General features: G+C 28.2%; 2 protein-coding genes across 2 annotated transcripts; both read left to right on the plus strand.

The window, feature by feature from the left end:
• The first annotated feature begins 1,367 nt into the window (after positions 1–1,367).
• Positions 1,368–2,941, plus strand: LOC140808596 (protein FAR1-RELATED SEQUENCE 5-like). Its single transcript, XM_073165704.1, has 2 exons — positions 1,368–2,702; positions 2,894–2,941. The coding sequence occupies exons 1-2, from the start codon at positions 1,368–1,370 to the stop codon at positions 2,939–2,941; spliced, it is 1,383 nt and encodes a 460-aa protein (XP_073021805.1).
• A 478-nt stretch (positions 2,942–3,419) lies between these two features.
• Positions 3,420–5,144, plus strand: LOC140832091 (uncharacterized). The gene has a single exon (XM_073195905.1). The coding sequence runs from the start codon at positions 3,862–3,864 to the stop codon at positions 5,068–5,070; it is 1,209 nt and encodes a 402-aa protein (XP_073052006.1). The 5' UTR covers positions 3,420–3,861; the 3' UTR covers positions 5,071–5,144.
• The last annotated feature ends 7,574 nt before the right edge of the window (positions 5,145–12,718 follow it).

Here is a 12,718-nt window from a genome sequence, read left to right on the forward strand (position 1 = left end):
GTACTGCCCTTAACCATTTATTAGCTGCCAAGTGGTAATTAATTTCAAGCTTTTTAAATAAATAAAAATTTATCAAAACTCATATGTTATCTCAAAAAGCCGGTTCACTAACCATGTCACTAACCATGGTTCAATTTTTTTAAATGATTTATTTTTAAAAAAGCATTTGACCTTCATCCATTCTTCCGCCGTCATCTCTCAAAAAAGCAGAACAAGACTTCCACCACTTTGCTCTATTTTGCAGCTTTCTGGAAAAAAATTAGGTTTTTATTTTTTACTTTTTATTAATCTAATTTTGTATGTCGGTTCTTTTTTTACTTATTGTTGCTTCTTGTTGTATTCGATGATTTAAGGACAAACAAGGGGATTTTTTATGCGTTTTTTCATTTTATATTATATTATATTTTACTAATTAAGTTTTAATGATTGTAATTTCTTTTAAAGTAAAATACAGTAGAGTATCCTCTTGTTTATGTCCATATTTTTGTAATATGTGGTACTTGAATATATGTATGTTTCCTTCATCTAATTTGTTTTTTTTTTTTTAAATTAGATCCAGTTGGTCTTTTTTTTGGGAAATGGAAGATGACAAATCGGATGCATTTGAAGAGTTGGAGGAAGACTACGGGGAAGAAACCGAAATTGATCAGATTCCAAAAAAACAACATGGACTCCCTAATTTTTCTATGCAAGAAAATGGAGAGGTACAAACTGAAAACTTCATTGTCAATGTTTTGAAGAGCAAATTAGAAGTGGGTAAGATTGTGAACACTCTTGAAGAAGCTTATTTATTGTATTGTCAATACGCACATGCCAAGGGATTTAGTGTAAGGAAGGGTGAACAACGATGTTTTTCCCATACGGATGAACTTCAATCAAAGGAATTCAATTGCTCATGTGAAGGTTTGAAAGATGAAAAAAGATCTAGTAAAAAGATTCCAATTTATCAAAAACTGCTCACTAGAACTAATTGTAAAGCCAAATTGAAGATTTCAAGAGAAAATGGGGGACAATGGATAGTGAGTAGATTTGTGGAAGAGCATAACCATGAGATGTTTGCACACGATCAAACTCACTTGTTAAGATCGGCACGCAATATATCACATGCAAAAAAGTCTACTCTAGAAGCTATGGTAAATGCTGGAATATCTGTCTCTGCTGCTGTTTCTTTCATGGAAAATGAAGCATGTGGGTCAGAAAATTTGGGTTTTACTAGAAAGGATGCATATGATCATATGAGTCGACTGAAAAAACATACCAAAGTGGATAATGGAGATGCCACTGCGCTTATTAAATATTTTATAAATACAGCGAATAAAGAGAATTACTTTTACTGGAACGTGCAATTGGATGATGACGATAGGGTGATGAACTTTTTCTTTAGGGACTATAGAAGTGCGGTTGATTATGAAAATTTTGGTGATGTTTTGTCGATTGATACAACATATAGAACAAATAAGTATAATTTGATCTGTGCTCCATTTGTTGGTATAAATCACCATATGCAGAATGTGATATTTGGCTTGGCCTTTATGTCAGATGAAACCGAAAGTTCTTTTGAATGGTTGTTTACAACATTTCTTGATTCTATAAATGGAAAGCAACCTCAAACTATTTTTTCAGATCAATGTCAAGCTATGATGAATGCCATCGAAACAGTTTTTCCACATTCACATCATCGTTTATGTCAGTGGCATATAAATCAAAATGCTCCTTCACACTTTGGGAGTTTAAATGGAGATTCAACTTTTAAACAGTTATGGTATAAATGCATGACTTATTGTGAATCTGAAGATGAATTTGAGGCCACATGGAAATATATGATTGATACATATAATTTGGATGATCATAGATGGTTGAATGGGATGTACAGACTCAGGGAAAAATGGGCTACTGCCTTTAGTAGTGGAAGGTTTAGTGCGGGACTTTTGGCTACTTCGAGGAGTGAGGCCACAAATATGACTTTGAAAAAGGCATGTAACAAATTGAGTTCTTTGTATGAATTTGTGATGAATTATGCGAAAATTCAAAATGATTGGCGGAATAAGGAAAAGACAGAGGATACTCGTTGTCGTCATGGTAAGCCTGCACAGATTTTGAAAAATCATCCATTGTTGATTAATGCTGCCGAGGTTTACACGATTTCCATATACCAGTTATTTGAAATTGAATTGGTTAATTCTTTGAATTGCAAATTTGTTGAACCACCATCTTGTTTTGGCAATGATTGGAATTGGCTTGAGGTCAAAGTAAAATCTCATGATGAAAACTCGAGGGTTAGACATGTGGTGTTCAATAAGCAGAGTCATGAAATAAAATGTAGTTGTCATAAGTTTGAGACAATGGGGATTTTGTGTAAGCATGCTTTGATGATGTTTAACTGTATGGATGTCACTGTTTTGCCCGATAGTTATATTTTGAAAAGGTGGATGAAGAATGTAAGAAATAGAATTAAATATGATTTTGAAGAATGTTGTAGTGGTGGTGGTGGTGATCATGTATCTGAGATGGTGTTTGTCAACCAAATAATGAGATCGATGTATGATCTAACTCAACTGAGCAAACCTCAAGAGGATGCGAGAAAAATATTATATAGATTGGTTGCCATAGCAAAAGATGAAATCTCTAATCTTGTCCAGAATTTGAGTGTCGATGATGAGACACCGTGTGATGATATTACAAGTAATGGTTACATGGCTAAAGTATGCGTACGTAACCCACTTACTGCTAAAGAAAAAGGAGTTACAAATGCAAATATCACACGACACTGGGATACTAAGAGAAACAAAAGAAAAGAAAAGGAAAAAACTAAAATTTCAAGTAAGTTTTCATTTCATATACTTGTTATATAGTTAATATACTTTTAAGTTTGTAATTTTCTTCTATTTGCTAGGCACAAAAGGAGCCAAAAGAAAGGGGCAAAGTTCACATTATTTGTTGAACAATAATGTAATCATATTTTGTGTCTGTTTTCCCGATGAAATCTGTTTTCTTACCAATCAAAATATTAAGGTTCAAAAAAACAAACCTTTCATTAAAAATTATTGAATTTGCCGTCATAATTATTTTGCCTTATTTTATTTTCTTGTTATTTATATATTAATATTAACAAAAAAAAAGATTGAGAAAAAAACTTAAAAATAAAGGTGGAAAAAGGAGCCTCGAATTTGACGAGTTCTCATTTTTAAAAAGTAAACCATGGTTAGTGAACCGTTTTTTGAGATAACACTTAAGTTTTCATAAATTTTTATTTATTTAAAAAGTTTGAAATTAAGTGCCACTTGGCAGCTAATAAATGGGTAAGGACAGTGCCCTTAGGGGCAGCATCGACGAAGCCCACAATAGTACTGGCTTGCATCGTGAAGTGCACCATACCGCGCGGAACGAAGCAAGCAACCAACCCCCCAGACAGGAGCCTAGTTATCTTGTTTCCCACGTAGGCTCGGACAACCGTTTGCCACTTTGGCCTTACCTATTCCTAACCCAATAAACAATAATGTGATATCCTCGTTAACGTTAATATAATAAAATAAAGAAGGCATAGAGTGTCTTAGCACTTGCGGCTGCACATTCGGTACTCTACACTGCAGTCAATCGCCATTTCCAGTTTTTTCATCTTCTCCAACAAGCTGAAGAAACGTTGAAATCAGTCAAAACCCGTATTCTTCCATTTTTGATTCACTCTTTTTGCCTTTTTTTTCCTCTCTCTCTGTTACCTTTCATGTGAAGCCACTCGAGCTCCCACTATATCTGTTCACCTATCTTCAACTTTTTCATGCTGTCTCCATTAAAGCTTCACGGAAAAGAAGTTCCGCAATCCCTTTATACAGTCCTCCTCCTGCATTGTGTTCGGCAGTAATTATGTTGATGAAAATGAAGTACTTGATATTGAAGGTAATCAACATTTACGGTTTCTTGTTTCTAGCGAATTCCGTTTTCGCGCATGCGATGCTGGACCCGATTGATTTCTTGGCGTTGCAAGCTATTCGAAAGAGCTTAAACGATCTGCCGGGATCGCATTATTTTGAATCCTGGGATTTCACTTCGGATCCCTGTAATTTTGCCGGTGTTTACTGTAATGGTGATAAAGTGGTTGCTCTAAACCTCGGGGATCCCCGGGCAGGTTCACCGGGTCTGATGGGCCGACTGCACCCAGACATCGGCAGACTATCTGCACTAGCCGAGTTCACCATTGTTCCGGGTCGGGTCATCGGGACTTTGCCTCACACTTTGTCTCAGTTGAAGTATCTTAGATTTTTAGCAGTCAGTCGAAATTTTATCTCAGGCGAGATTCCGGCGAACTTGGGCCAGCTGCTGGGGCTGCAAACTCTGGACCTTAGCTTCAATATTCTCCACGGAAGCATTCCATCTTCCGTCGGAACGATACCGGCGTTGTCCAACGTCGTCCTCTGTCGCAATCGGCTCACGGGTCCGGTTCCTACGTTCATATCCCATACTCTGACCCGGCTGGATTTAAAGCACAACGATCTCTCCGGTTCTCTTTCGCCGCTCGGACTCCCTCCCTCTCTACAGTACCTCTCACTGTCAATGAACCGGCTCACTGGCCCAGTAGACCGGCTTTTATCCCGATTAAACAGGCTAAACTACGTCGACCTTAGTATGAATGAGTTCTCCGGCAACATTCCTGGGAAGATATTCAGTTTCCCGATCACCCGCCTGCAGCTTCAGAGGAACCGGTTCTCCGGCCCGGTGAGACCGGTTCATGATGTGAGAATCCCAACCATTGATCTGAGTTTCAACCGGCTGTCCGGCGGGATATCTCCCATGTTATCGACGGCTCAGAATCTATACCTGAACAACAACCGGTTCACGGGTAAGATACCGAGCATTTTCGTGGACCGATTACTCTCTGCAAGCATACAACTACTGTATCTGCAGCACAATTATCTGACCGGCATGGAGATTATTCCAACGGCTGGGATTCCGCTCAGCGCCTCATTGTGCCTGCAGTATAATTGTATGGTCCTTCCCCTGCAGACGCCTTGCCCTTTGAGAGCTGGTAAGCAGAAGACAAGGCCAACTAAGCAGTGCACACAGTGGGGAGGGTAAGATGGGGAATTCACTCTTTGGACAAATCAAGATTCAATTTTTAATTAATAAAGTCAAACTGTGGATACAAAGTATAAGATTTTTGTGGTTGATTTGTAATTAACATTCAGACTTATAATTTTATATATATATATATACTAGAAAAATACACGTGCGTTGCACGTAAAAACTTAAACTGCTGAAAATATATGTGCGAAATTTTGATAATATTTAAATGAATTAAAACATGACTAATAATATTTATCAACTGAAACAAACTAAGCCATAAAAAATAAAAAAATCATGACCATAGACGGTATATGAATAAGAGAAATTATCTTATCCACTTGACACACTTTCAAATATGCTTCTTGGTTGATTTTGAGAACTCAACAACTCTTTGTCGTAGTTTGTTATAATATACATATAACTATTTTGATATGCTCAGCAAGTATCTGATCGTCTTTAACATATATTATGTTATTTACAATCCTTATCCGGGATCTGACATGCTCATAGTTTGCTTCTTTATCACGACATTTTTTCGGTTTTCTACATTGTTTTTATCTGATAATCTTAGTTTTCTGGCTATTTTTTTGTTGTTAAATGATTTTTCAGCTTTTGACAATCATCAACTATAACAACTAAGAAAAAATGCTTTTATTCGCGATAAGTTTTCACTGTGACTAAAAGTATGTATAACTTATATATTCTTCAACAACATAACCAATGAATGGTGTTGCACCTTCTTCAAATATTGTGATATTTGTGATATCATTTTTATATATTTAGTATCAATATTATAAATATATAGCTATAAGGTTAATAAATTTTTAACAACTATTTCTCAATCACTGTGAGAAAAATAATTGAAATCTCTTCAAATGGTCATATCTTTGAATTGTGTCCTCATTTAATTTGACGCAATTCAAGAAAGTCATCTTCATCGTCATTTTTTGGAAGCTTTGAAATAATGATTGCGTGCATCATGTCATGAGGATGATATAGTTTCAATCTCATTTGTTGCGTTTAGAACGTAATATTATATTATTCATTTAAACAAAATAAATTTTCTTCTATCGAGTTTATATTTTGTTTTATGATATTTTATATCTTGTGGAACGACATACAAACTTAATTATTGTATTTTAAAAATATTGAGAAGATATACGAATAATGTAATTAAGATATGCATATGAGATATCATTCAAATATATGTCAAAGTATTTGTCTTATTCAATATCTCATCTAATAATATAACCATTTAGATTTCATGGACGAGGAGTTTTCTATGATACCATCATATATGTTATGAATTAGTGGTTAGACACTTTGACTAAAAAAAACAAAAACAATCTCGTAGTCACATCGAAATATATCGAGATAATATTGGAGGAAATAAAGTGAAACTGGCTTAATGTCTCAATAAAATGCACAAAATTGATCTATCATATCGTGTCAACAAAGTTTTAGAATTGTTCTCATACCATTATAAATAGAATGAGAATTATGCACAATTTGTTTTTTATGTATTTTTTTTTCTGAATGAAGAATTTTTTCTTTTTGAAAAACTATTTTATTGAGAAATATTGACATTTTATATGACATTCATATGTCGGACAACCATGAAGTAACAACATAATTATTATATAACACTTAATGTACACATACAATTCTTCAATTTCTTCTTCATTGTGCTTCGTTTAAATTTAAATCTGAATCATTCTTGATCTTAATATTTTGCTTTAAATATGATTTAATATATATGTATATGTTTCATGTTACTTAGTTGAACCCAATTTCAAATATCTATAAAAAAATGTGCTTGAATTATATCATACAGAAATTAGGACATAGTATGTAGGACCGAGCGCTTGTCGCTTTACCAAAATCTATAGTTAGTAGTAATGGTGCAACTCAAATATTTTAAATTGCACAGCCGCTCAAGCACCACGGTTCGGCCGCTCTACCAAGCAGGAACAATTATTGCACTCAACAATCTCCCTCTCAATAATTGCACTATTCGCAATCAATGGGAATCGAACCCTTGACCTTGGCTCTGATACCAATTGTAGGACCGAGCGCTTGCCGCTTTACCAAAAGCTATAGCTAGTAGTAATGGTGCAACTCAAATCTTTTAAACCGCATAGTAGCTCAAGCATCACGGTTCGACCGCTCTACCAAACAGGGACAATTATTGCACCCAACATAGTAATACACAACATTATTTTTTTTTTTAACATGTTTATTTTTTTTTCATTCACTATGTTTGTCTTAACTTTTTTGTTCAAAATTCGACGCATTTCGTAGACTATATGTATGAAAAACCAAAAAATTATATAATTCACAGAAACCATTTATTATTCTCTTCGTAGAACAGAAGACCCAAAATACGTGGCTTTGATTGGTATACTCTCATACTTATTTTTATAAACAACAAGACACATCATATAATATCAGAAAAATCAATTACCGCTAACAATACTAACCAAAACGAATAAAAAAATCATAACACAAACAACCTCGATAAGGAAAAAATGATAACTCAAAGTTTAAAAATAATTTATTTAGTACAATAACAAAGAAATTGAAGTATATACGAGCAATAAAAAGCATAAATCACTCTCAAATTAAATATTAACTCATATTATTCATAATTTGTATAAATTTTCCAATATTTTTTTCAAATAAAGAGAAGACACCTTATTAATGTCATCGTTTTATAGATATTCATTCCACTTCTTTAAAAAAACACAAATGAAAAATGGTGCCTTGAAATCATAAGAAAACCATTTAGAAAAGGAGCCGTAAAAATATAATACAAAGTCACATAATTTTTCTTAAACCATAGAAAAATATTATACTATTGACAAAATATATCTAGCAACAACAAAGCATGTGTTAACTTGTGATATAATTAAAACTTAGAATCATGCATAATCATTGAATTAGAACAAAATTGCATGCCAAAAATCTACTGGATATTATATATTTTAATAATTTATCCATATTTGTCGTTCATCAGAGGACTCTTAGACCTACCAAATTTTGTAGCTCACCTATTATTTTCATAATAGATAATATCACAAAAATAATATAAGCAAGAACATAAAAACTCAAATTAAAATGTCTTCTATCAATCTAAGTAAAAAAAATTGATTAGAGAATATAATAATGTCGTAAAAAAATTAAATATTGATTTATGGACAGAAGTTTGGAAATACAATTGTCTCAATAAATAAAAAATATTATCTCTTGATATTCTGAGACATAACGTTAAAACGAAGAAATATTTCAATTTTTTTAATATTTTATAAGTCACTTCAAACTAAGTAATCTAAGCAAACAGAAAACATGCATTATGTGTTTAAAAATTAACAAAATATCTCAACAATAAAAAATTGAAAAATAACCATTTTTGTTGGATATTTGATTTTGTTTCTCTTTTCTTCGTGCAAACAACAAATCACATAAACAATCCAAAAACAATTACATGATCAATACAAATGACATATAACAATCAAACATGTTAACGCTATGGTAAAAAAAACTCATCATTGCAAGAACACAAAATGATCAAATGGAGCATATTATTTAGTAATATTTATTTAGCAGCATTTATAAAAAAATTGACTAAATAACTTAAAAACAGTGTTTGAAATCACTTACATACAAACATTTCTCTCAATCACATATCTATATTGACACATAAACAGTTTGAAAATATTTTTATTCTAAATGGGAGAAAGAAATTTTGTATGGCATTAATATTTATTAATAATTTATTTTTATTCAGTCCGACTCATCTCCCTTTGTCTTCTTATTATTATTTGACGGCAATATATAAATTTAAGTAATTAAAATTAAATTTAAAAGTAAATTAAAATAATAATTAGTTTGATTGAGTTAAATACACTATTAATGATCTTATTAAACTAACATAAAAAAATGACTTAAATAACAACATTAACATGACAAATTGTAAAACAAAAAAAATAATATAATAGTAAGCTCACAAATGAAAGTCATATATTTAATAGATTAATTAATAGATATTATATTATTTAATAATATGTATTCAGCATCATATATTGAAAATTGATTAAATAACTTAAATGTTTGCAATGAAATCACTTACATACAAACATTTTCTCTCAATCACGTATTTTGTTGATACATAAGTAATCTATATATATCTACCTTCTAAATGAGAAAAAAAATGTTTTATATGACCTTAATATTTATTAATAATTTAATTTTATTCAATCACACTCATCTCTATTTGTTTTCCCATATTACATTAATATTCGTAACATTAACAATTTATTTAAATTTATAACATTATGATAGTGATTTTCTGTGAATTTGATGTCAATGTAAATATTAAAGTAAATAATTAAATTTAAAAATAAAAACATATTAATGATTATTATTAAATGAATAGATGAAAAAAATATATATATATATAATTATGATAGTGATTTTATGTGAATTTGATGTTAATGTAAATATTAAAGTAATTAATTTTAAATTTAAAAATAAAAATTATTAATGATTATTATTAAAAGAATATATGAAAAAGAAAATATGTAGTAATTAATTTTAAATTTAAAAATAAAAGTATATTAATGATTATTATAAAATGAATAGATGATAAACAAACAAAAAAATAAACATGTATTTATGATAGTGATTTTCTGTGAATTTGATGTCAATGTAAATATTAAAGTATTTAATTTTAAATTTAAAAATAAAAATATATTAATGAAATGATTATTATTAAAAGAATATATGAAAAAGAAAACGTTTATTAATGATTATTATTAAATGAAAGTAAAGATATTTATGTAAATTATTATTATTAAATGAATGTACGGATATTTATGTAAATTCACAATTCACATTCATATATTTAGATATAGATTAGCATATAGATATAAATATAGATTAAACATCGACATATAAATTTAAAATTTCTTATTTTCTGTTTTGTTAAATATAAATTGTTTTTGTATTATTTGTAGAAAAACTAAGATTATGAAAAATATAATCAATACATAAATTATAAAAATAAGTTCGAAACCTCTATTAGCATAATTTTTTGTATTATTTATTTTAATAAAAGAATGTATAACACTATTACTATTATTTATAAGGTATTTTCACAAAATCAAATAATTTTATAAATAATATTATTACATATTGATTCGAATCATTAGTTGTTGAATAAATACTTTGATATTATTTGTAGTCATACCACGAAAGTGAGTGAAAGAGTAATAAATAATAATTAGTCAATGGATTAATAATAATTAACTAATTACATAAAAGGAAGAAAAAATATCATTAGAGTACAATATTAATAAGGATAATATAGGAAATTCACAATTCAATCCGTATATTTATATAGATATAGAAGATATAGATTATAACATTATGATAGTGATTTTTTGTGAATTAGTATAGATTAAAAATTTATTTACATTTTTAACATTATGATAGTGATTTTTTGTGAATTTGATGTCAATGTAAATATTAAAGTAAATAATTTTAAAATTAAAAATAAAAATATATTAATGATTATTGTTAAATGAGTAGATGAAAAAATAAATAAACATGTATTTATAATAGTGATTTTCTTGAAAAAGTGAGTGAAAGAGTAATAAATAATAATTAGTCAATGGATTAATAATAATAATTAACTAATTACATAAAAGGAAGACAAAGTGTCATTAGAATACAATTTTAATGGGAACAATAGAGGAAATTCACAATTCAACTGTGAATTTGATGTCAATGTAAATATTAAAGTAAATAATTAAATTTAAAAATAAAAACATATTAATGATTATTATTAAATGAATAGATGAAAAAAACAAAAAAAATATATATGTAATTATGATAGTGATTTTATGTGAATTTGATGTCAATGTAAATATTAAAGTATTTAATTTTAAATTTAAAAATAGAAATATATTAATGATTATTATTAAAAGAATATATGAAAAAGAAAATATGTAGTAATTAATTTTAAATTTTAAAATAAAAATATATTAATGATTATTATAAAATGAATAGATGAAAAACAAACAAAAAAATAAACATGTATTTATGATAGTGATTTTTTGTGAATTTGATGTCAATGTAAATATTAAAGTAATTAATTTTAAATTTAAAAATAAAAATGTATTAATGAAATGATTATTATTAAAAGAATATATGAAAAAGAAAACATGTATTAATGATTATTATTAAATGAAGGTAAGGATATTTAATTAAATTATTATTAAATGAATGTAAGGATATTTATATAAATTCACAATTCACATTCATATATTTAGATTAGTATATATATATAAATATAGATTAAACATCGACTTATAAATTTATAATTTCTTATTTTCTGTTTTGTTAAATATAAATTTTTTTTTGTATTATTTGTAAAAAAACTAAAATTATGAAAAATATAATTAATACATAAATTGTAAAAATAAGTTCGAAACATCTGTTAGCATAATTTTTGGTATTATTTATTTCAATAAAAGAATGTATAACACTATTACTATTAATTGTAAGGTATTTTCACAAAATCAATTAATTTTATAAATAATATTATTACATATTGTTTCGAATCATTAGTTGTTGAATAAATACTTTGATATTATTTGTAGTCATTCCATGAAAGTGAGTGAAAGAGTAATAAATAATAATCAGTCAATGGATTAATAATTAACTAATTACATAAAAGGAAGAAAAAATATCATTAGAGTACAATTTTAATGAGGATAATAGAAGAAATTCACAATTCAATCCGTATATTTATATAGATATAGATATAGATTATAACATTATGATAGTGATTTTTTGTGAATTAGTATAGATTAACAATTTATTTAAATTTTTAACATTATGATAGTGATTTTTTGTGAATTTGATGTCAATGTAAATATTAAAGTAAATAATTTTAAAATTAACAATAAAAATATATTAATGATTATTGTTAAATGAGTAGATGAAAAAATAAATAACCATGTATTTATTTATAATAGTGATTTTCTTGAAAAAGTGAGTGAAAGAGTAATAAATAATAATTAGTCAATGGATTAATAATAATAATTTAAATTTTTAACATTATGATATTGATTTTTTGTGAATTTGATATCAATGTAAATATTAAAGTAAATAATTTTAAAATTAACAATAAAAATATATTAATGATTATTGTTAAATGAGTAGATGAAAAAATAAATAACCATGTATTTATTTATAATAGTGATTTTCTTGAAAAAGTGATTGAAAGAGTAATAAATAATAATTAGTCAATGGATTAATAATAATAATTAACTAATTACATAAAAGGAAGACAAAGTGTCATTAGAATACAATTTTAATGGGGACAATAGAGGAAATTCACAATTCAATCCATATATTTATATAGATATAGATTATGTCATTCATACAGCACAAATGTCTATTAATTAATTATTGTTGTTCTTGATTTTATTCAGTACATCATTCCATTTCTTTCCTTCAAAATCATTCTTCTTTTCAAACGTATCTTATAGTTAAGTTGGTCTCACTTGTTGTCTTTTGTCCCTAGACTACGATTCGAATAACATCCTCCTTTGTGCCAAAAAAAATCAGTCTTCTTTTGGCATTTGAGATCACA

The sequence above is a fragment of the Primulina eburnea genome, chromosome 1 (genome assembly GCF_022965805.1).
Source record: "Primulina eburnea isolate SZY01 chromosome 1, ASM2296580v1, whole genome shotgun sequence".
Classification (NCBI taxonomy): domain Eukaryota; kingdom Viridiplantae; phylum Streptophyta; class Magnoliopsida; order Lamiales; family Gesneriaceae; genus Primulina; species Primulina eburnea.

Coding starts and splice junctions, on each gene's coding strand:
- LOC140832091 (XM_073195905.1), top strand. CDS start 3,862: ATGTTGATGAAAATGAAGTACTTGATATTGAAGGTAATCAACATTTAC.
- LOC140808596 (XM_073165704.1), top strand. CDS start 1,368: ATGAACTTTTTCTTTAGGGACTATAGAAGTGCGGTTGATTATGAAAAT. Junction 2,703..2,893: donor GTAATGGTTACATGGCTAAA/GTATGCGTACGT, acceptor TCTATTTGCTAG/GCACAAAAGGAGCCAAAAGA.